This window comes from Coloeus monedula, assembly GCF_965178545.1.
Source record: "Coloeus monedula genome assembly, chromosome: 2".
Classification (NCBI taxonomy): Eukaryota; Metazoa; Chordata; class Aves; order Passeriformes; family Corvidae; genus Coloeus; species Coloeus monedula.
Genome location: NC_138782.1, coordinates 24,205,659 through 24,231,382, shown reverse-complemented (window position 1 = coordinate 24,231,382; position 25,724 = coordinate 24,205,659). Strand labels below are relative to the sequence as shown.

The following is a 25,724-nucleotide window of genomic DNA, read 5'->3' as shown; positions in this document are numbered from 1 at the left end:
GGCATATAATCTGAGTTAAATACCTCTCTAGAATGGATTGACAACACTTGCTACTTGTGGGCCTATCAAATAAACTCTTCTCTGTCACTGGGATTAGTTGTACAATTTATTTTAGTTCAGGAAGCATTTTTCTTTTTGGTGAAGATAGATACTTGAAGGATCAGGTTGTTTTTAGTACATGGTAGCATTTTGTCAGCCTGTGAAAACTTCTGTCTGAAGATGCTGCAAAGGAAGGAAATTCTCTCCTCTTTCCTACAATTACTTTCCCAAATTCAGAATATTTTAGTAGTCTTTTTTAGTTTTTCAACCACCGGAATTAGCCATAGTGAGGATTATTCATTCACCTGTAATTTTTGCAGAGTTTGATTCTGAAGTCATGTAATTGGATCATGTATTAGTGGTGACTTGCTCAGTTTTGCTTCACTCTTTGGATAGTGTGGCACAAAACAGATATCAGGGAAAACATGGATGGATGGCTTTGGCTCATAGGTCCTTGAGGCTTTTTTGCTGTGTGATGCATGATACTTGCCATCCACTGTGCTGGGCTCTGTGCTGTTGTGCTATTTTCTGTCTTGTTTATTTTGGTAACAAACTCTTGGAATCAATTATTTTGGGTCGTAAGGGTAACAACAGAGCCGAGCATCCCAGGTGTCTGTATTGCTCACTTTAACTGATGTCATGTTAGGGGGGTATCTTGTATTACACAGTTTAAACTGCTAATTTTTTATTTCCTAGCTCTGCAATCAAAAAATATTTTGGCATCAAAGTTCTCTCAGATTAAGGATCTGTACTACTTCTAATTTACATAATCTATTTTTATGTGATATTTGAATACTATTTTAAAAATTCCCCAACAAACTAACTGGAACTTCTTTTTTTTTTCCCACTGTAGTGGCAAATCTTTTATTCTTACTCTATAATCTTTTAGTTAAATAAGATAAGGTAATGTCAGGGGCTATTAGAGCTTCTCATTTCAATTTTTAAGTAGGTAACATCCTCTGTAGGGAATAACTCTGTTAATTTTAATGGCTTAAAAAGGTCTTTGATTATACATTTTTGGCACCCACTCAAAAGTTCTGTTGGCAGTCTGAATATAGTCTTAGATTTGGACATAAATATAGAATCATATATTTATGGAACAGTTAAGGTTGGAAAAGATGTAGTTCAACTCTTAACCAACTAAACTGTGTCCTCAAGTGCCACATTTACATGTTTTTTAAACACTTCCAGGGACAGTAATTTCCCTGGGCAGCCTGTTTCAGTTCTTCACTGGAACATGTTGAAACCCATCTGATATCATCAAATGCTTTCAGAAATCTGCCAGCATCATTGTTGGGTTAAACTGTTTCTTCTCTTCCAACTGGCCTGCAGATACTGAGTCATGCTTTTATTGCACCACAGATTGATAACTTCACTCTGGTCAGAAAAACAGACTACTTGCAGAAAGCCCAGCATTTGAGCTTGTTGAACAACCATGGTTGCTGCTTGGAGAAATGGGTGCATGAAAATACATTTCCTGGAATCTGGCAAGTGTCAGGGCACTAAGAATCATGGCAGTGATCCTGGTGAAGGCCAAGAAACTTTTTCTCTCTGGTTTGCTACGGTTTTTCCCTGCTGGAAAAAAGGATGGTAGGCATGAAAGGACATGTATTAGGGGTTGTAAACTTTGCTCCATGCTTTGGACAGTGCAATTGGAAAGTGTTATTCAATAGCCTGAGAAAGAACTTCTCTGACCATCTATCTGTCTACTGTCTAGTTAAGAACTGGCCTGAGAAAATGTGCCTACCAGAACAAGAATCCATTATCTGATTCACTGCTCCATTATAGATCACCCAGACTGAGAAATTTTTAATTTTTTTGTTTCATTATGGGATTTATTGAGCTTCGTCTGAGCCCTGAAGTGATGTTTTCTTAGGCTACATCAAAATGTAATTTAGGTTTGCACTTGCCTAAAATGCCTTATTTTGCTGTGAGATGGTTTGTAGATCATCTGTGTGAAGAGACATCTATAAATTTGTAATGACTTATGACGAATTCCTATTAATATATATTTATTACCCTAGTAAATAGCTTTCGAATCTGTACTTGCAAGCATTTCATGCTCTTATCTGAACTTTTGACTGATAATTAGTCATTGCTGTCAAATTATTCAGAATTTTCATGTCTACCTACAAATAGATTGATTTGATTGTTCAACTACACCTGTAGACCCTTTGTCCGCTATAGGTCAGTGAAGACATGGAGACACTGTTATTTGGTACTCTTAGCTCTGTGGTTTTGTCTTGCAATTTTCAAGCTGTGCTTTAGTTATGACTGGGGTAAAAGGAGCAGTAGCCAGTGTGGTTCTGCAGCAATAATTAGAGAAGAAATGAGTCAGTGCTATCAGAAATGCACACACATTATAGCTGAGCAATTGCTGCAAGTAGAATACTAAGGTCAAGATAGTGTCAGATGGGAGGGAAGATACTGAAAAGCAAGAATTAAAGATTTCATTGCTTGGTGTTTTGTTATATATGTAGATTCACAGGTAACTCTGAAGCTGCAGAGTGGTTTTGGTAGGTGTTGCATAAACAGGAAAAAAATGCTGGTATCCCTGTTGGTTTTTGGGTTAGTGTACAGAGTAAGAATCCAACTTTTCCTTCTTGGTTTTCATTTGCTTTGAATTATTTTAAGAGAGAGATGTTTGCATGGAGTACCCCACTGCTGTGGTGAGAAACCTGAATTGCTTTCATGTCCAAGTGTACATTGTCAGTTTGTTTGGGGCTTGGTGCAGAAGGGCTTTTGTATGAAAGAACATCAGTGTGCTGCAGGGCCCAAGGATTGTGCTCTGTGTGTTATGTCATGTTCTGCCACCTTTCAGGTTAACCATCCCTGGCAGTTTCCCCACTGGTAGTGAGCCTGATGAACCTACATGATAATTTAACATGGAGACTGTTCAATCCTGTATGCTAGAGAGATTTACAGAGTTTAAAACACCTTTGGAGATCAATGACAACAATAGGAAAGGAGAGATGGGAAAGAAATTGTTAATTTTAAGAATTATTTTAAAATTAATTTTTAAAATTATCTTTTAAAAAGGAGACTTCTTAGGTGAGTCTAGTGAAGGCAGTTCATAAAAATGGGAAAGGTATGCAGGAGTAGATTGCAGTAGGGAAAGATCACTATTACTCTGTGATGTATTAAGAGTTTGGAAGAATGTGTTTTTTAGGGATTTGTGCTTTTATGAGCAAGTCTTACTACATACTGATAAAAACCACAGTAAATTATGATTGAGAAAAATGGCTGTAATATGACTAGAATTTACTAACAGGTGATTATTTTGTCAGAAGAGGTATGATTTGTAGGAAAAAAGCACTATCTTTTACTAGAGCCACTCAAAACAGCTGGAAGAACAGATAAGCTTTTTGGGCTTGGCTGAGGAAGGCCTAATTTACCCAAAATACTGTTGTTTTTCTAATTGTATCCAATGTTCTACTCAAAGACACTTTTCTTTCCTATCATTTTATTCCACTTATGTTCTTTTACCATCCTGATTATAAGAGGGCTCCCCATGAATTGTTTGAACTATCTTGCATGTATTGAGAGACTTATGCCTCCACTCTCACAACAAAACATTTTAAAATGTGTGTTATTCTCACTTAATTTTTAAATTCAGATTTCCATAATGACATGCTACTGGATTATCATAAAAATAGCGAGTACAGAACTGACAGTGGAAGTGTAAAGACCCATCTGTGCTAGTCATTTTCTTTCTCCCACCATGTTTTATATTTGATATTTTAAGCACCCCAACCTTATATATTAATTGTCTGATACTTCTCTGAGTGGTAACTCATGGAGACTAGTTAAAAGCCATCATCCTTTCTGTAATTTGCTGAAAATAAGAGATCAAATTTAAAATAAATTGATTTGGAGATATGGTAGGTAATGAAGCAGTCAAAATTACTTGTTAGTTAAGAAAATTGTAATGTGTTGGTTTCGTGTTAGAGAGATCCCCTCTCCAGGCTCTGCCTGGCTAAACAAGTCTTGTCCAGTGCTCTGCAGCCTTGAGAGGGCAACAGAGGTGGGAATCAAAGGAAGAAATACAGAGATATTCTCCTAGAACTAGCAATGAGATGTTGATGATATGATGAGAGCCATATTCAGCTCTCATTAGAATTGAGAAATTTTGTATTTGACTTTGAGAAACCAACTCCTCATGAGCTGGTGGGAGTGGGAGGCTTTACACTGTGATGCTCTGTAAACCCTACGTTTGACAGACATCTGAATGCATGGGCATGTATATGAACAAAGTTATCCACTGTGGAAGTGGCCTGTCAGTCTTGGGCATGCCATGTTCCCTGCCAGCAGAGATGCTTGCAGCAGTGAACAGCATGTCTTTGCTGGGGACACAGCGTGCTGTGCTGTGTTTCAGACGAGTGATAAATACATCATGGCAGCTTGCCCCTGACTGGCCGTGCACTCCCACAGTTGTAAGATGGTTCATTCACTGGATGCAAAGATTGAGCTACTTCGTTCTCACCCTCATCCAGAGAGTTCAAGGTTTTCCAAAAGATAAATTTGTGTGATCTACTTAAAGCACCTGTTTAATGATAGGATAGAGGAAGGAAGTACTGAAAGCTGTTGGAAGACGTGAAAGATTGCCAGATGCCTGCTAGAACAGCATGTTGCTAAGTAGGCATGCAGAGAGAGGATGGAAACTTCAACTGCAGCCCTCTGTGAAAATGCTCCCACAGAGATCTGCTTATTAACTAACGCCAAAAATTCATAGCAAGGGAAGCTGAGAAAGCAGCCGGGATGGTGAATGCTTCATTGACAAGGGACCGTTGGACACAGAGTAGCGCAAAGTGTGTTCTGTCTCTGGGGATGTTATGCCTCTGTCTGGAATATGGCTTCTGGAAAAACTGTAGAGAGGATACACGTACAAAGCTGGGATGCTCCTCTGAGTTATCTGGAAGCCCAAGTGGGTGTTCATCATCCTGTGCTGGCTGCTTATTCCAGTCTCTTTCCTTCTCTCCCAGTCTTTTAATAATGTATCTTTTGATAACATCCTTTTTGTGTTGGTTCATCTACACCCACATTGTCTCCTTTTCCATCTGCCCTCCCTCTGAACTCACCTGGAAAAATAACCACAGAACTAACAGAACCACCTTACCAGGAAAGGCTGCAGCCTACATCTGAGTGAGGAAGGGACCTTGAGACAACAGGGTCGCCATTTGGAGATGCTTCTTTTTATCACTTTTATCATCTACTTTTTGGGCTAGTCTGGTGATGAGCGCCTAGTAATAAATCTGTCACATAATACATTGCATATGGCACTATCATTAAATATAGCCAAATACTAAATCACAAAGAAATTTCTAGAGAAATTAAAATCTAAAGATTCTAGAGAGAAAAACAGATTAACATTTGGCAATATTGATACATGCAGCTAGTAAATCTAAACATGAGTCAGATGGAACTATATCCAACCATGGAAATTTAAAAATAATGCTTGTGTGACATGTGGTGTAGTCAAAATGCTGGGTCCTGAGCCTACAAACATCTGTGTATGCCTGGTTTGAGAGGCATGAGGGAGTTCTCTGTGAATCATGGCCTTGGAGGACTCCTGTGGAAAAGGGATGATTTTGAGGCTAGAAGACAGCACATGCATGGAAGCACACCTGGATTCAGTATTTGTGAGTTCAGTGATGCCTAACCCCAGAGTTTTTCTCTCTTCTATTTGATCTGTGGTACAGACATATGCTTTTCAAGTTTTTCTGTAGTCGTGACATTTTGTTCTTGCTGTGAGGCACTCTGGTAATATTAATTCAAATTAATTCAAATATGCTGGAAAAAAATAGTAATTTTTTCCTTCAATCTGGGGAATACCACCAGGGTCCAGTGTACATGTACTTTTACTGAAACTACTTCTTAGAGTTTCTTGGCTATATATATTCTTATATAGTCTATAATTCTATTATATTAGATATTATTCAAATCTATGCCATTCTAGTTTTCTGTTGTTTGTACTTCAGATTTTAATGAGTTTCTTTTGATGCTGCTAAATCCTTGTCCTTTCATATAGAACGGTTTCAAGTCCAACCCAGTAAGGGACTCCTGCACTGAGAGCTTTTGGAGATTCTCTTACCTGTTCTAACAGGGTAGCTGTGTTGTAGGGCAGCTGCAGATGTTCCCATAACCTACCTCAGCTTCCTCAGAGCTAATGGGGGTTAAAATAACTTAACTGGAACAGTGAAAGACCTTCAAAAAAATGTCTTCTTGAATGTAAGAATATGAAGACTTCCTGGTATTTGGCTGCAATAACACGGCTCAGCCATGCCATGGGAAGAACAGTGTGTCACAATCTATGTGCAATGAAATTCTTTATTCCCTGACTGCTCAAATAATGTATATTTAAAGCTATGAACATATGTTTACACAAATGTGTTTGCACCAAGGTCTATTAAATATATGTATATGTGTTGGCATCTCTACAAGAAGTATATGGCTTTACCTTTTAGTAGCCACTTATTTTTGCCACCTCCAGACAAATAAGTGTATGGCAACAACTTCTGTTCATACAGAAATTTCTCTTCAAATTGATGCAAGCAGAAGAGAGGCTGACCAGTTGTGAAAAATCAGAGCTCTCTCATATATACTTTGTGCCTAATGTGTTCTGGATGGTGTTTTAAGTGTTAGTTTACATGCACCTGATACACCTTGGTAATTGCTGTATAAAATCCATTGAATGTATTTGTCTCTGGGATGCAAATGATCCCTTCAGCTGGTGTATATATAAGTAGACACTGATTTGAAACCTCTGGTACCTGAAGTTCCAGTCTGAACTGGGGTAACAGATGTTTTCACAGACAAATGGCTGCACCAATGCTGACCCGTAACTTGTGGTGTTGATGTGGTAACATTCTGGTACTCTTTTCTTTGCCCTGATACCTCCCTGAGTGGTGGGAGGGTGAGAGCACTTCATGCTCTGCAGTGTTGTCCTTCTAAAGCCCTTGGCTGACAGCTAAACTTGAGTTTCTGGTTTGAATCAGAATTTGGTTTTGAGTGATAGCAGCAGTGATCTTGGATGCATGCAATCAGTCCCTTTGAGGATAACGTAGTGTTATGCAATGTCTCTAAGGGATTTTTCAAGAGTTTTGGGAGGCCTAGCAAGGATGTAGTTTATGCAGCTATAATCTCTGGTAGAAAAACTAAATATATTTGTCTTCTAGAAGATACTGTCCTAGCAACTTTGCTGAGGAATCATACTGTGGTAACAACCTCTGGTTGAGCCTTGGATCCTGTTCTTGGTTTTGGTCAGAGAGGTTTTATTGGAGCTAAATTCTGTGCGGTTCAGGAGTTTGTCAGACTTCTCTGCAGAGGGTGTTATGAAAGAAGTGTGGGAGAAAATAAAATAAAATTAACTCAGTAATAGTAGGTGAAAAAGAACTTTGTCTTTTTTTTTTTCTGCTCTTTGTGCTCTGAGGTTTCAAGGCTCTTCAGGTGGGACATCTCATTTCACTGCTATAAAAGATGCAATTCCTCCTCCATGTTATAGAGGATAACAAGCAGCACAGGGATAGCTGGTAGCTGAGGCCAGAAACAGTTGTGGAGAGTAACATCTGAGGATGGTGAGTGAGCAGATGTAACCTTTGTACCAGCTTAGAAATGCAGTGGAGCAAAAGAACACCACTCATGTGGCTTCCCTGAAAAAGAGGAATTGAGTTAGCAACATGTCTGGCTTACTTTTTCTCATAAACAATGTGGAGAAATTTTGAATAGCTGATTTTGTTAATCACAAAATGATGAGCTCTTACAGGAAGAATTGCATTTTAATTTATATTAGTTTTATTACATGACAGCCAAAAGGCCAGGGTATATATTCAGTTTCAAGCTCTGTGTTTTTCATATGCATGACATTCACTTTGTGAACTGATATTTGTTCTCGAATATAGCTTGAGAGTGGTAGGACTTAAAATGAGTGATAGAAAAAGGGAAACGTTAGCCACTTGAAGAAGCATGTAGCTCTTAGTTCGATCCTAAAAAATTGATTTGAAGTTCCTTCTCTCTCAAGATGATTTGAGGACAAAGCTTCCCCAGTTTCTCCTAGTCTTACACCATTTTCACAGGCCAGCCTGCATCCAGGGATACTGATGCCAAGTAAGAAATTAATTTTTTGTTGGCCAGGTGCTGCATGTGCAAAGATTATATACTGACTGGAGAAAATGTTGGGTTTGGGGATATTTTTTTATGTGGAAACCTATGTTTTCTAGTCTAAATCGTTCAATTGTTCAGTGTGTGTGGTAGTTTGTAGGTTCTCAGTTGATCAAAATGATGGTTAAGAGTGGGAAGCAGTAGGGAAGACTGGGAATGCACTGGATGTTTATTAGGACTCTGTAGTGCGTACCAAGGGTTAATGGGCAAAAAGGGTTGAATGACACAACTGAGGCACACCATGGAGTTTTCAGCTGAAGTGGGATGCACTGGAAAGCTCTTTTCTGGCCTCTGTATTTCTGTGCTGCAGACATCACATTTATGATTTATATTTTTTCCCCTCCGGTTCTACTGATGTATGAAAATGAGCATCTGGAGGCTATTGTTCAGGATAGAGGAGGTAGCATCAAGTGGCTTAGTCATATCCAGTAGCCTTTTTAAAGATGTGCAGGGAAATAATTTTGGTATATAGAGCCAGTGTTCTCTCTCCGTAGCATTGCATACACTTATTTTCAGGTCACAGTGTTCTTTGGTTGGAGAAGAATTGGAAGAGGCATTGCCTGTTTAGAAATAGTTAAATGTATAATTAAAATGGTTCTAACTTTCTATTTTTTGTCAATGCATACTGGAAAATACATTTAACCTTCAAGGCAGATTATTTTTCTAGAGATGTTTTTTGAAAATGGTTATATTATTCTGGTAGATAGTTTGCATTTTAATTGGCAAAAACCTTCTCAAGATAAGGAAAGTGGTTTGTGTTTCATGGACAGCATTTTGTGATGTCCAAGTTCTGAGGCACCTCATCAGCACAGGAAACCTGAAATTTCACTTACAGAGCTGTGTCCAGTACACACTGTATATTTTTTTGAGGGGTTTTATATGCCATTGAAGATTCTGATTTTTAAATTTGATTCCTCTTTCTCACTTCAAGAGATAGAAGACTGACTTTTTATGGACACTCATGATTTGGTCTATTTTTGTTATTGTCTACATGTATTTGTAACCTGTATACGTAAATACTGAAGGCAAGAGTGTTCAAAGCTTAGTCTTACTATCTTTTTGGAAGGTCATCTCTTGTTCTCTTCAATAAATGCAGCAATATGGATTCATAATAGCTACTGTTACTGTATTTCTGGAACACTTTGATTTAGCATGAGCTAATTTCTGAAGCAATTTTCTTGATGCAAGTAACAAGAAGGAGAGGCACATCTGTTGCACCCAATTAATTTCTGTGTGTGTATGCTACATTAGTATAATTGAAGACATGAAAAGAATATGATACTATGATGTAGAATCTTTTTATGTTCTGTCTGTTTCCTGAGTGTGGTTGTATGTGAGTTCTATGTCTACTTGTTCTCATAATGGCTATTTCATTTAGAGGCAGCTTAGGATCATTTAGCTTCACTTGTGTGCCTTCCTCTAGAAGGCATCTATAACCATTTTATTCTACTGAAGGATGAATTTGGGAACAGTATTTCTTTTGAGAATAGGTTCCATCTGTAAGCATTTCATTAAGGATTTATTTAGGTTCAAAACTTTTTATCTGTGTTGACCCTTCTGAATTGTAGAACTAAGTATAAATTAAATTTATGTAGATTTGTTTAGAAGAAAATATTTCTAGTCTGATTGTTCATAGTTTTAATGCCTATAGTGCTCTAGGCTTCAGCTACCAAGTAACCCAAAATACCAGCAGTCCCTTCTGGAAGAACTGTTACAGCCATTCACGCACTTATAATTCTTGTAGAGTGGGATATTCTTCTCTTTTTTTCTTTTTGTTATGTTCTGAGTACGAAAATACTACTTTAGATTGATTTTTAGAAACTAGAGTATGGAAAACCCCTAGGTCCCACAGTTTCATCCTTTTGATTGGAGCTAGTATATGTTGGACCACAGAAACACATACTTATACTAGCACATACACCAGCACTTTGTGGTCTTATTTTGGGGAGAAAAATATGTTGCTTAAGTTCTTTTAACTTAAACACCTGGGATGCAGTAAGGTTTTGATTCATGTCTTGGTAGCCAGCTAAGAGCCTCAAGATATTTTTTTGGTGTGGAGAAATTTAAAATGACAGATGATAAATACTGTAACATTTGTACATCATCACTTAAAGAAAGGAATCAGAATTACACTATGGAAACCCACTTTGGGAATATGAATAGACATGTAATTTATAGAATCATAGAATGGCCTGGGTTAGAATGGACCTTAAAGATCATCTGATCCCAATCACCACTGCCATGGCAGAGACACCTTCCACTAGACCAGGTTGCTCGGAGTTCCATTCAGCCTAGCTGTGGACGTTTCTAGGGATGGGACACCCACAGCTTCTCTGTGCAGCCTGTGCCAGTGCCTCACCACCCTCACAGCAAAAAAAAAATCTTCCTGATACCCAATCTAAACCTGCCCTCTGTCAGTTTAAACCCATTCTCCCTTGTCCTCTTCCTATATGCCCTTGTAAAAAGTCACTCTCCATCTCTCAGGTAGAATCCTTTTAGGTACCAGAAGGTGCTGTTGATGCCTTAGATTTTAACTTTTATATTTTTCAAATCCTGTACTGCCTAGTGTGTAACTCTGAAGTTTTGTGTGGCCTGTTATCTGCTGTTCTCTCATGCTGGTTAGACATAACAAACCTCTCTGGGTTTGCTCTTCAAGGACACCAGGGCCCAAAATGTGTAAACTAAAAGCCTTTGAGAGGAGGGGTAAACCTGGGGTAATTACATCATTAACTGAAATTATAATTGGAGAATTAACCCTGATATGCAAATGGACCAAACTTATAAAAGTGTGAAGAACCCATGACCCAGGGTCCATCTTGGGTGTAGCCCCTTGGAGGCTTTGACTGCCCAGGGTGTACCTTTGAAGGCCCTTCAAATAAATACCTACTTTTATTCTCTTATTTTTGTCTAGCCTCTGTTTTTAGGTGGCCACATCAAGGCATCACTGTAAGGTCTCTGCTGGCCTTCTCCAGGCTGAGCAGCCCCAACTCTCTCAGCCTGTTTATGTAGGAGAGGTGCTCCAGCCCTCTGAACATGGCCTCCTCTAAACTTGCACCAGCACTTTCCCATCCAGCTTTTCTGTTGGAGACCTCAGGGCTGGATGCAGCACTCCAGGTAGGGTCTCACAAGAGCAGAGTAGAGGGGCAGAATCACTCTAGTGCTTGTCACACTTCTTTTGATGCAGCCCAGGATATGGCTGGCTTTCTGGGCTGCCAGAATGTATTGCTGGGTCATTTACCTTCCACCTGTTGGTGTGTAAACATAAATAATTCATTCAATGGCTCTTTTTTCTACCAGGAGTCACAGAGCCATACTGAAAAAGCAAAATGGCCACATTTTTTTTTCTCCCATTTTTGTGTTGAGAGATGAAGCTGCAAGATATACCAAACTGATAAAAGGTGCTCTTACAAATATTTCTGGTCCCCCAAAAAAAGTCCTGGTTAAAGCAAGCTAAAAATTGTTAGGTTTAAGTTTGATATCTTAATTCCTCACTGGGAAATTAATTCTTATAACCTGAGGATTATGGTATTCTCTTGATGAATAGTCTCCAGTAGAATCAGACAATTGCAGTGTAAACAAATTAATGTAGGCTTTGGGTGGGATATTTTTAAAACAGTCACTGTTTTCCCAGTTATACCAGTTGGGTTCTGTTCTGGTTGCTTCAGGAAAATGACAACCTGTAAGCAAAAGCAGCTGGAGTTGCAAAATGTTTTGAGTAATACCTTTCCATGCTAATTCCATTTAAATAAAATAGGAGACAATTTTGTTTTCATATTTGGGCACAAGCTAGTAAATCTAATGCCTTGTTCAAGCTGAATATAAAGTGAGTAATATTGGGAAGTATATATTGCATTGTTTTCTCTGTTTGCAATTGTTACCTAGGCTTCTGCAAAACCAGCTGATACTATTTGCCAAAAAAATTGAAGAAACTAATTTGTAGCATTTGACTTCTTAGAAACTCTTCAGGATATACATTCTTGCTTATGTTGGTATGATTTTCAGGATCATATAGTCCTAAATAAAAATGGAAATCCTTGGAGGGGGAAGATTACATCTGACTTTTTTTCTGACAAATATTATTTTCTGTGTGGAAGTACTAAATGCATTTAAAGAAAATGAGTGCAGACTTCTTTCTCTATATAGGATTTTTTCCTGAAATGTAGCCCGGGGAATTTTAAATTCTGTGCGTTTTCTTTTCTAAAAAGAACCTAATATGAAATTCACAGCAGCTAAAATGTTGATGAACTTTCCCTATAATTAAGGATGAGCCTGAGCTACTATTTGCTTATTCTGGTAGTAATGGAGTAGTAGTGACCCTCAGTGGGGCTAATTGGCAGATGTTATTTTCTGCAATGCATTTCAGAATGTGATAATAACAGTAGAAAATTTAATATCAATATATGCTATCTGCTGAAAATGCTATTAATAGTATTATTCTTCTTCTAGGAATATATATATATATATAAATATTACTGTTCTTACCGCCCTCTTTTAATTCACCTTAAAAGGCTGAATAAGAGCACGGGGTATGCTTTAATTAATGTGTCTTCTCAGTGCAGGGACAGTTCTATTTAAAAGTCATTAAGACTTATTGTCCTTAGCTTGCATAACCGCTTTGCTCTCCATATCTCTGCATGCTTACCTGTTTTAGGGAAAGAGAAACAATATTATTATATATTCAGGAAAAGTTTTACTTGTCTTTCAGTTCAAAGAGATATTGTGCTTTTGATGAAAAAGGAACTGTGGCTTTCAGAACATGTACTGACACTTAAGGAGAGACAGGAAAAAGTAAACGGAGGCTTTTGTGATTTAAACTTGGCAAAGCTATTCTTTCAAAGTAGGAACCAGATCAAACCTTCGTCCATTAAACTTAAAACTTTTGTATTGAATGACTCAATATGCACTCCTCAAAGACCATTCCCCTTCTTCTTCTGCTTCATTTTACTTTTTGTCCGGGTAGTGCAATCCAGGGCTTCATTTGCTTCTGGTACTTTGCCTGGGTCATCATTTGCTTTCATGTGGGCAGTCAGACTCTGCAGGGTGTGAAATGCCCTCAAGTACTTTAGATTTAAATGGGGCAGAAGGCTGATAATCTCCACTGGGATCTAAAGTTGGGGAAAATACCTGGGTTTTTTTTGGGAAGACCAGGGAAGAGACAGATTGTATCTTATGCTTCACAGCCATGAGGGTGAGAAGCATTAAATGTGTGAGCTGATGATCTGAGGTCAAATGCTCAAGTTGGTTTCCTTTTGCTTAATAAATATTTTTTTTATTCTAGGTTGGTGTGATTGGTCTGAGACCATATTTCACATCTGACTAGAGCAGAGTGTATCCATATCCCACTGTCCAAGCAAGCCTCAGAGCTGTGTTTGTAGAGGCAGATGGCTCAGTCTACACTAACTTAGCTATTTGTATTCCAGGTCAGGGCTTTGGAGGGTAGGAAAAGAAGTGAAATAATGCTTGGAAGTATTGATATGTGTAGCTAATTTTTATTTATTTTTTGGTTTAGTGTTTCTTTTCCCCTGTGAGCTGAAATACAAGATTATATAAATATAAGATCTTTAGCTGAAAGACTTATTCTCTCATGAAGCATTCTATCCCAGTTTGAATTACTTTCATATGTGCAGGTGAGGTGATTAGAGACTTCGAAAAGATTCCATTTGCTTTGTAAAAGAAAAATCATAGCCTAAATATTTAAAAAAAGGTGTGAAGGAAATAATTGCTCACAATTTTGCTACGTGCTAGAATTCCTCTCTACTGTAAATCATACTGGCTTTTTTTTAAAAGCAGGCTGGGAATATAAACAAAATGCATCAGTGCACTAAAAGCAAAAAATTTGGAATTTATTTTGCACTGCCTGACAATAATAATTTTAATGGTTTTACAGCATGCACAGAGATAATTTTATTTTCAATTAGTGCTCTGTTAGGAGCTTCTGTTTAGATTTACGGACTTTTCTGTAGACCCCTATCTTTAGACTGCTCTCTTTGCCAAAGAATGAAGTGAGAATATCTAGAGTGATAGTTCACTAAGTGGCTTGGACAAAGGCATGGAGCAGACATGGTAAGACCCTTCTCTCAATGAAGAAGGCATTGGTAGGATGCTGGTGAGCCACAGAGGGCTCATCTTCCACTGTCCTCTGAAGCACTCTCACTGCAGAGGGAAAACCCACATACCTACATAGTTTAAAGTCACTGAAAACTGTGGAAGCAGAAATTAATTCTTGTTCCTCAGAATATTTCTGCAGTCTTGTAATTGCACTTTCTTGAATTGCTTGGATAATGACATTTTATCAAAGCCTTTTTGTTACATGGTGTGGAACTCTGTGAAGTTAAAGGGCTGGTGACAGAGTGATTTCTATCATGACAGTGTTGAAAAATCAGTTGAAAATCTGCTAAGAATTTCCTTTGACAAAGTATGTGCTTGTTCATCATTGCAGATGTATATGCTGAAAGAATGAGTATACTCATGCTCAGTCATTTAAGTGTTACCTAAACAGAGATCAATTTAAACCTTTTTAAAGTTAAACATGTTACTTGCTCTGCTGAATCAGGCATGTAACACGTAAGTAGTTAGAAGTCAAAGGGGGAATTCAGTGGAAGCTATTTGTGCATGGTGGTTCATTTTTTTCTGTTTGTAAGAGTCTGTATTAGTCTTAATTCCAAAGATTACTGGAGGGGAAAAAGAGAATAACAAGAAATAGGAGACTACTTCACACTTTCATGCACTTGGTGAACCTCACTGCCAAAAAAATTAATTTTCTTTTTAAAGAAAATAACACTATGAATAAAAATCTTCAGAGCATTTTATTTTAGAAACTTGGTAGTATGCCTTCTTTTTTAACTGTAAAATTTTGTTTTATTATATGCTGGTAGGACTGCATAGAGAAGCATTTTTATTAGTAATAAAATACTCAGCTATATGACATTATGTACAATATTATGTGTATGTATACATTTCCTCTTGACATATATTCTCTTTCTTCTCCCCACTTGTCTTGCAAAGATTAAGCAAGTGTGTATTTAAATATGTGCAAATGAGGAGTTTCTCTATCCTGGCAGTTTCCTTGCTGCCCATCTCCCCTGGACTCCTCTCTTTGCCAGGATTTCCCTGGATACATGGGCTGGGTATGTGTAGCTTACAAGGAAGAATAGATACAGGAAGAAAAAACTGATGAGGCAAAATAATAGTATTCTTAAACACTGACCTGAGGAAAGGCCTCTTAAATTGAAACTGGTTGTGTGAAGAAAAGTTTAAAACCAGAAAGAGGATTGAAGCTTCCCTAACAGGTCAGGGTAGCTGCACTCATTCTGGCCTCTTGAATCAGCTTGTCACAATCTGAGGTCCAGATCTGCAGAGCGCAGGATTATGGAATTTTCAGTTCTCGTTTTAAATCTGTGACTTCACTGCTACCAAGTCGTGTTTATAGTTTGTTGCTCTAAGTCTGGCATAGCTTCAATTTGCGAGCGCTTTTGCCACATTTTATATTTCATAAGGAAGACAGAAAGAGGTACAGGCAGGTTTCCACTCTGCAGGAAAGAATATGGATTGCTTTGCCCCTAGGATGGAGAGGCCTGCAAAAGCCTGTTTTACCCAGCACTGAGAATTGATTTATTTGTAAACAAAATGCAAACCTGTTTCTTCAATTACTTCTAGGGAACAAAAAGGAATGGTATTTAAAGAAATCCACCAAACTCCAGAAAACATTCTTTCAGATTTCCATTAAAGTTGCAGTATCAGGTTGTTTTTGTCAGTACATCTAAAATTCACCATTTTTATTTTTCTGTGGATCACCTGGAACCAAGTATTTTATCCACACATTGGTATATTGCTAATGAATTCTTTTGTAGAAGGAGTGTTGCTTTGTCATATTTGATATGTGCTTACACTTGATAAGAATATGTGGCTGGTAAAAGTTTCATGAAATGGTGAAATATTAACTTTTTACTTTAAAGTACATCATGTTTTTGCTAGCTGTGTTAGCCTGACATCTTGCTCCTGTGAAACAATTTCACTTAGGGGAAATAAGTAAGTGGGAGTTTTTGGGTTTTGGAGCTGATTCAACTTTGCTAGAATAAGAATTAGAAGTAAAATTAATGCAAGCAATAACAACAACAAAAAGAAAATAATTGAAAAAAGCTCAGAAGCCTTACTACCAATGAGATGTAGATACTTTTTACTGGGCGAAGTGACAGCTGAAAGAAATGCAGAATCTGTGCTGGGAGGCAGAGCCATCTGAGTAGATGTTTAATCTTCTAAGAGTATTTTAACAATCATTACCCAGTTCCTTTAGAAATTGCCTTAGCAACTCAGTGTGAGCTATTGAATACTGCCATATTCATACAGAGACCTTTCTTGGAATACTCTTTCACCTCTCCAGTACAGCACTTTGACTTGAAGGAAACTTACTTTCTATGAATATTTATAGCCTGTTCTTTTACAAGAAGTTTTATTGATTTGATTAGTGCTCCTACAGAACACAGATTAAAAGAAACCACTGAAAGGAGATCAACTTCTGTATTGTCAGTTCTTGAATATTGCACACTTTATTAATGTCAGTCTAGGCTTTCCTGTTATTATTCCTGGTTAGAAGAGAAGTATTGGTAATGTCTTTTTTTCAGGCTTGAGACAGAACTTAATAACCTTCTAAATAATCTATTTGCAGTTTTGTGACACAGAATTACGGGCTTGTGCTAAAAATCAGAATATTGTAGTTTGGAATCCAGAGAATACCAAACACTCAATAAACAGCAGTAATTTGTGACAACATGGATCCCAAATCACTGACTAAAACTGTGAGAATTGGCTTCTAGAAGCTGGAGTGGGTGAGTGAAGTGGCTGAGTCACCAACCCTGGAGGCATAAGATTGATGTGTAGATGTGGCACCTAGGGACAGGGTTTAATGGTGGGCTTGGCAGTGTTAGGTCAATGGCTGGACTCAGTCTTTAACAGTCTTCCCCACCCTAAACAATTCTATGAAGAAATTATGCCAAACTTCTGTAGAGATTTTCAGTTTCGTAGCAGACCATGGTCTAAAACATCTCTGTTATTGCACAGGGTTCTTCCTTCAGCAGGATTCATGCAGGAATTTCTTAAATTTAAAAGCTAAATTATTTTCTGTATGTGCAATTGATGAATGAACTTGAAGGAAGAGCACTATCTGCATACTCATGCTGGGATCCACAGGCAACAGCTTGTGAGCAAGGGCTGCATCATGTAGTATGTGCATGGGTGAAAGAATTCTTGTGTATATACAGCACAGAAACGTTGTGCTTTCAAAGCAAGAGTATTTGTATTCAATTCATTTAGGGATTTAGATTTTAAAGTAATCCTTGGACTTACTCAACCTTCAAATTCTCTTCCTTTATGTTCAGGAATGTGTGTGTGTGCACATGTGTTGGTCCTGACAGGAGGGGAGTCCAAAGAGTTTGTAAATATTGGCAACATCTATGTCTGTGTACTTCTATCTTGAGCAAGACTGACTGAGGGTCTTTAAGGGCTTCAGATGTCTAACTTCCACTAATTAAGGGTTAGTGTAATGCACAGTCCTCAGCCACTGATCTGGTGTGAGCTATGGACCTAAATAATATAGAGAATTTTGGACTTTCCTTCCCACTGTGCTTCAGTCACCTCCCTGTAAAAAAGGGAATAGGAGTTTTCTAGCTACTTTGAAATATTGGGAGGGATGTCACACGGAGAAGTGAAAAAGCCCTTGTACTATACAGAGCCATAAAACCTCATGGAATATGTGTTTGTAAATATGCAAATAAATAACACTGACATACACAAGCATGTCAAACTGGGAGTGTCGGACAGAGTTAAGAAAATGAAAGGAAAAGAGATCAGTTTAAAAGTGTGGATTATTTTTTTCCACACGATGAACACAAACATGGAAGTTTTACTGCTTCTGCAGTGTGTGAAGGGATTTCCCCACAGTCAGTGTAAGTACAAACATTGCCTTTGTGTTTAATGATTATGTCTAGCCCATTATTTATGCTAAAAAGGATATCTTATTCATCTGTGATTAAGTGCATATCTCTGCTTTGGCACTGTTGGGCAGGGATGTATTTAATGCTAATCTCCTGAGCCCAAGTAGTGATCCAAAGGGAAAAAAGGATTTTATTCTCTAGAAATGAGCTACCTTTTATAATTTTTTCAGATAGCTCTCAGGGCCTGGAAAGAGCATCTTTTGATCCTTAAAATCAATTTGACATTCAGTATCAAAACACGTGTGCCCTTTGAAAAGGGTAATCATTGTAATTGAGCTGGGTAGTCAGGGTTGATGTGAACCTATGGCTACACCACTTTCAGTGGCACACAGTTCGGTGGCTGAGGCCGAGGCTGTAGCAGCTGCTTCCCCTGGCTCCAGCCTCCTGGGAGTCAGCAGCCAGGAGCTCTGCCTTTTCTCTGATTCTGTGAAATCTCAGTATCAACTTTCGTAATTCACTTTTATGTAATTAAGAGTGTGCCTGTTCACCAAATAATTTATCCCGCAGTGTTGCGCTGTTCCATCAATGGACTGCATAGCCAAACCTGCTGAGAGTAGTTTCTCATACCTCATACCTCAAAATATATGACATTAATTTGGGATAATTTTCACTTTTTTTTTTTTTTTTTTTGCTATGTCATGAATGATGCCTTGTGTAACCTGAGTTTTATCAAAAACAGGGAGAAAGCATTTACTTGTATTTGAATTTACATTTCCTTGTATAGAACGAAAATGTTTCAGAACTTCCCCATAACTTTCAATCCCACTTGAGGTATTTGAAATAAATGAATCATAGGTGGTGGCACTCTCTTCCAGTCAATTTAGCAAGTAAAATTTAGTCTTAGAATTCTGAAAAGCACCTATGAGCTCTCACATGAGAAATACTTTATTGATGCTAGATAGTTTCAGTAGATTCCTTGCTTTGTCTGGGAATTTTATGTAAAAAATATGCTCATTTGGAGTCTCTGTATTTCTAACTCCATTTGTAAATGTGTATCTACAAGAGTTTTCTGAAGATGTTGGTTAACTAGAAAGCAAAGGGATCTCTTTCTCTAGTTAAAATAGAAAAAAAATAAATTAGTTTTCAGTCTTCCTTTTTATGAAGGTGTGAATACAAAGATGCTTATCATCCAAACAAAAGTGTCATGTCAATTGTATGAGAATTTACAGCACTTCAAGATTTTCTATATTTGCAATATAATGTATTGTTTGTCATGGGGGGGAAGACTCAACTGGGATTTGAAACTTCAGACATTGTTTTGCTCTAAAGTAGTAATATGTAGTTATTAAAGTTACTAATATCTGCTTAACAGTGAGTCTGCTTCTCATGGGAAAGTTACAGATGCTTTAGTTCTCCCTGAAATATGTCAAAAAAGACAATGTGAAAGTAAGGAATCCTATAAAATATCATTTTGATTGGGGTTTTTTTGGGTTTTTTCCCCTTTTCATTTTGCAAACCTGTGCTTCCACCTCTATTGCTGACCAAAGGGATTCAGATTCCCTTTGAATCTGATTTGAATCTCAGAGACTCTAAAGAGTTTGGAGTTGAAACCATGGAATTATTTTGTTGAGTGGAGCAATTACTTACAATCTACTTACTATGGCCTTTTATTCTTAATTCACTCAGGGGTTACTGGAAGCTCCTTCTAAAAAGCATTTCTTGTCCACAGAAGGACAAGACAAAGGATTTGTCAGAGACAAGTCCTTTGTCTATTAAAGGCACACTAAGATTTTAGCAGGACATGAAAGGGATTTGGTGAAATTAGGAGGCAAATCATCTTCCTTGTTGTGAAAGTGAAGTGAGGAGAGTGCATTGGGGAAGAATAGTCTGAAAAGGATACTGACAGTTTTTTGGATGAAATTTGATCTCATTTGGAATGTTAAATTTTCTACTCTGTACTGTTCATGGCAGATAGCATTGGTTAAAATCTTTGAGGGAAGCTTTCCAATGAACTCGTTAATTTCCTCAATCAAACCCAAGCACAGTGGTTGAAATGGGGAATAACCTGGTTCTAGGAACTTCCCCCTCAGTAGAAACAGAGGAAGGGATGAGCTGCACAGGACTGAAAGTGTGAAGAATAAGCAAGGTACTGAGGCTGCCTGTGCAGTTGCAGTGTGCACATCCTGTTCCCATCCCATCCAGGCAAGCAGCTCCCGAGGCAGGGAAAAGGCAGCAGACCATGTTGTGATGTGGCTGATTCTGTGAGGTTTCTCTGTGGGCAAGGCAGTCCTAGCCAGACTTTATGCTGCCTCTTGAGTGGAAGGGGGAACTCAGAAGTGAAAACATGCCAGGGGAGCTACTGCATTGAGGCCAGATGTTCCTGCCCTCCACATGGAGGAGAGCAGGGATATGCAGCAGCATTCCTATGACCATGTTCTGTTCTCCCAGCACAGTGCCCAAAATGAAGGTTTCCTTGGTTTTTACCTAGCAACAGAATTCTTCTTTTTGTTTCTATTATAATTATTTAAAGGAAGAAATAATACTTTTCTGACACAAATCTCTTGGGAATTACATCAACCCTATGAAATATAAATACATTTCCTCTCCTGTTGAATAAATAATAGATTAGGTTTTCACTGGAGAAGCTGAGAGTAGGATTTAAGGACAACTTGTGTAACTCACAAAGTAGGCTGCAGTGTACAGCAGCAGACGGTTATAAAACATGACACAGTAGGAAATGCAATTTATGTGTGATGGAAACCCCTTGGTAGATCAGGTCGCTAAAGTAGGTACCCTACCCATGGTTTGTATTATGTTCAGTGAGCATCTGGACAGAAATAAACTTCTACCTGGTGAAGTGTTGTTTTATCCAGTAATGTGTGAGATTTAATCATACAATTAATCACCCAATGCCTTTTCTGTTGTTTATGGAAGAAAAGCATTTGACAGTTTTCAGGATGAAAACCAAGAATTTGAGTGTAAAAGTGAAGTACCATCCTTCCTTCCAGGAAGACATAAGTCTGATTTAGGGAGAGTACCCAGAGCTGAATGTGAACTTGGTGTCCTCATATCAATTAGCAGTAGATGAGGAGCATGCTGCAGAGCAACAGCCTCTCTAAGAGCTGTGGGATGCTCACAGAATGCCTGCTTGTTTTATGGGGCCAGGCAAGCATAACTGCCTGCTTGGCATGTGCTCCACTGGGCTGGTGTTTTGTCACCATTGTAAGACGTCGCTTTTGCAGAGAAGTAAATAAAAAGTGATTGCCAAATCCCCTAGCATGAGTTTTCTAAATCTGGTGCATGCAGACCCCTGATTCTGAATTGCATTAAGACCTCCCAGGAATTATAACCTGGAATAATTCAAGCTTCTGTTGATGCATAAACAGGCATATTTATGGAAACAGATCAGCTTGGATCTGTTTGTCCCTTTTTGATTGGTGATGAGCTAATTTTATTTTAAGACATGAGTCTTTACTCCTCAGTGCATGAAGGGACAGACAGAGTGAACTCAGTGGAGCTGAAATTTCCTGAATTGTAATTTTAGTCCTGACTCTGGTTTATGGAGAAGTATATTATGTTGGTCTAAAGTTGCTATGACTTTTTGCAGTTTTCTGACTCAGACTTTTTTCATTATGCTAGTGCAGGGAACATTTACAAAGTTGTAGGGCTCTGCAACCTGTAATTGATTTTGTTCCTTTTTTTTTGTTTGACAGGGTTTACTAGTCAGGATTTGGGGAAAACTTTAATATCAGCTGTCTTTTCCCTAACTGAATTCTATCAACCTTACATTTGTTGTTACATAATTGCAATCTGAAAACTGATATTAGAGCAAATGATCTAGGAGTAAAATATATTCCCAGTGGGATTTATTTTTATTTTAATGAATCATAGTATAGCTTGGGTTGGAAGGGACCTTAAAGACCATCCAGTTCTTACTTCCCTGCCATGGGCAAGGACCCCTTCCACTAGACCAGATTTCTCAGAGCCCCATCCAACCTGGCCTTGGACACTTCCAGGAATGGGGCATCCACCGCTTCTCTGAGCAACCTGTTCCAAGTTGAGTGAGGGACAGCTTTGTCTTGTGTGTTCTGAAAGGAAAAAGTAGTTTTGGCAACAGAACTTTGGTGTAGCTCACCTACATGAAAGCAGAACCAAAAATTAGGATAACAGACTCCATAAAGAAAATCTGTATGTTAAACAAACGTGCTCAGAATACTTAAATACAAATTCTGATAAATAGCTAAGATATACATTAAATGTGCTCTATATTGTAGGAATTTAGTTATATTGTGAAAAAATATTAAGCTACTTTAAAAATAAAATGTTGATTGTTCTCAGGAAAATTGGATTTTCTTAGAGGGATTTATGTGCATATGATGTTTTCCTTATGAAAAATTTAAGACACTAAGACAAATTTCTCAGTTACATGCTAAAACACTTTGCTTTTATTTGCAAGTTATTTTTCTAACAATAAAGGTAATGTTAAAATAAACTTTTGTTTAATTTCTAAAGATAAGCCTTTTTATGACAAGTTTTCCCTCTTGCCTCCTTTGAAGGGCATGTTGGTCTGTTAAAAAGTGAAAGAACGTTGGCAATTCTGGGGTGTTACAGCTACTGCTCCCTCAAAACATTAGTGATCCTTTGGAGGGGAAAATCTCCTGAATTAAAACTCAGGACTTAAGCTCATGAAACTTGTCTGTAGGGTTCTGCTTATGTGACCTTGTCCAAATCATTAAATACTGGTCCTGGGAGATGTACTTGAGGGCATTCCACAGGTGCTGGGCCCTGTGCTCTTGGTATTTCTTTTTCTCTGTTCTAAGTGGACCAGCAGCAACTGAGCCATCAGAGGAATCTGGGGTGCTCTTTTACACAAGCCTGTGAAGACAAAATGATTTCCACTTTCAAAGGGACAGAGATGTGAACTGTTACTCTAAGCTTTGTTCAAAGGAACCAAAGCCTTTAATAATGAAAAATCTTTAATAAGGAAGAATTTTTATGGTAGAAATCCCTGTTTTGCTCATCCAGGTGGTTTGGGGTTTTTTAAGCTACTTCACTTTGAAACTTGGCTCATCTGAAAGAAAATTGTGTGTTGTTTACAGGTGCTGCAGCCAGTGACAGACACTGGCAGGCTAAGGAATAGATTGCTATTCACTACATGTAATAGATGGTAAGAGTAGCTCAGTGAGGATGGTATGACCTACATTTTCATTTAATTTCTCACAATGTTTGCTGTCATATGTTTAACCTGGTTAGCCTTTTTTTAACTGTTCTGTTCCTGCAGTTCTTTTAAAATTTACAATGTATTGTGTATAACCTCTTAAACATCTCAAGTTGTTTGTAATTTAGGCTTTGGAAACATTTCTCCACGCACACAAGGTGGAAAGATATTCTGTATCATCTATGCCTTATTGGGAATTCCTCTGTTTGGTTTTCTGTTGGCTGGTGTTGGAGATCAACTAGGGACAATCTTTGGAAAAGGAATTGCCAAAGTAGAAGATACCTTTGTTGTGAGTATGCTGACTGCCTCATCTGGGTTTTCTTGCTGCTTGTTCTGAATTTCATAAGTGAAATGAAAAGCCTGAAAAACAGGGTATAGCCCGTTGCAATCAGATGTACAGGAAAAGGTAGGAAGGACTTGGCACTTGCTAATGAACACCTCTGAGAATTAGGTGAAGACACATTCCCTACCATGATTGTGGTTGGGATGAGGAATAAGATCCAAAGAATTTTATTTTTGCTCTGCCCTTTTTACTCGTAAGCTTGCTGTGATGCTTTCCCTTAAAGCATGTGATAAATGTATTCATTGAGATTTTTGAAGCAGTGAATGCTTAGTAACCAACTTTGTAGCTGCTTGCATCAGCACTGCAGGTGTTAGGACTGGTTTTCCACATCAAGCCCTACCCTTGCATGCAGGACACCTTTTCTATATAGAAAGGGTCTGACATGGCTTTATTTTTGATGCAAAGCAAACTGGGCCTGTGCTGAGTAGCCTTATGCAACAGGCAAACACAAACTTGAAAGCTTTTGAAGAAAAGGCATGCATTTTTGGCTTTGAAACATCAGTTCATGTCCAGACAAGGTGCTGGTGAATAACACAGATTTCCATTGAGATTTGTCTAAAAAAAGCAAGAACATTCCATAAGAACATTTTATATTTTCTGGGTTTTCATAACTGATTTTTTTTTTCCTAAAATTAGAGAAGTTCTGAGATCAATTTGTGTTTCTCTTGCTCATAGAGAGAATGGTTTTCCTTTCTTTTTATAATGGGTGTATCCCTACAACAAGAATTCCCCAACATAAAAAGCAGCATCTTGCTGCCTTCTGACAATATCTGAATGAAAACACTGGTCTATATATTGCAGCCTGGAACATTCCCTAATTCTGTTTATTAGTTTGCCTAAAGAACTGGGAGATGCAGATGGGTCAGAGCAGGGATTTTTATGTTCCCATAACACATGCTGTTACTCTGATCTGGGTCACAAAACTTGACCTTGGTCATGCTGGCTGTAAACACAATCAGTTCCCACTGAATTAAAAACAAGAAAACGTCCATTCTGAACAATATTTTCAGTTGATTTCTGTGAAAGTTTCTTGTATAATTCCTTCTTTTAGGTTGAACCAACATGCATTGAGTGGATGGAAAATGTCACATTGGCTGGGCACACAAAATGGGACTTTGCAGGGGTCTGTTCTAGCTTTAGTACAGTTTAGAAAAAATGTTCATACACAACAGCTAAATGACGTGATTCATTAAATCTGCAGTTGGTCTCAAGCTGGGGAGAGAACTAAAACTTGGAGGATCAAAATGATTTTAAAATTTTTGAAAAGCAGTCTGACTAACTAGACAGGATTAAATTCAGGCAGGACAAATTCAAAGTAATATACGATGGAATAATAAAATATGCAGCTGCATGTCAGGAACCAGCTAAGTGCAATTTTATAGGAATGCTCTGTGGGCTCTAGAGGTTAGCATGCTAACATGGGTTAATGTCATACTGCCATGGAAAAGCATGCACCATAGGTAAAACTGTAAACAGGCAAAGCATAAGAAAAGGTCATTCCATTCTACTTTGTGCTATTTTTTCATATCTACTTCTGAGTACAACACTTAATGAAACATGGGCTAGTTTGCTGGTGCCAAGGGATAGGAAGAAATATAGGGAAGGGAAGAAAAGGAAATAAATTTATTTGATTTAAAGAACATGTAACTAAAAGGGAACACCCCTGGAAGCTTGCTGGAAAGAGAAAATTAACAATTTCTTTGTCTTGGATACAAACCTAAATAGTACACTTAAACGGAAGGAGTTGAGATATAGGTTAAGGATTAGGAAAATTATCTGATGACAAGAGTGTGGTCACAAGTAAAGTATTTGCAGTGGCTTAGGTGGGTTTTTGTTTTTGGGCAGGTTTGGAAAAGGGGATCTCTTACGTCCCTTCCAGCTCTGTTTTGTAGGATTTTGTTTAGCTGATTATTTGATTACAGAGGACTGTATGATTAAAATTCACCTTATTTATTTGGTTATTTGTGGATGTACAAAATTAGAGAAATTGCAGGTGCATGCACTACTTGCAACTCACTTGAATATCTAGACAGCCCTC

At 38.0% G+C, this 25,724-nt stretch overlaps 1 protein-coding gene across 1 annotated transcript in view; it reads left to right on the top strand.

Moving 5' to 3' along the window:
* KCNK2 (potassium two pore domain channel subfamily K member 2) overlaps positions 1-25,724 on the top strand; it is a gene marked incomplete at both ends in the record, with an annotated part of 103,449 nt that overhangs the window by 54,222 nt on the left and 23,503 nt on the right. Inside the window, one exon of the mRNA XM_082302587.1 lies at positions 23,472-23,632. Within this exon, the coding sequence (XP_082158713.1) occupies positions 23,472-23,632 (161 nt within the window). The remainder of the gene's footprint in view (positions 1-23,471; positions 23,633-25,724) is intronic.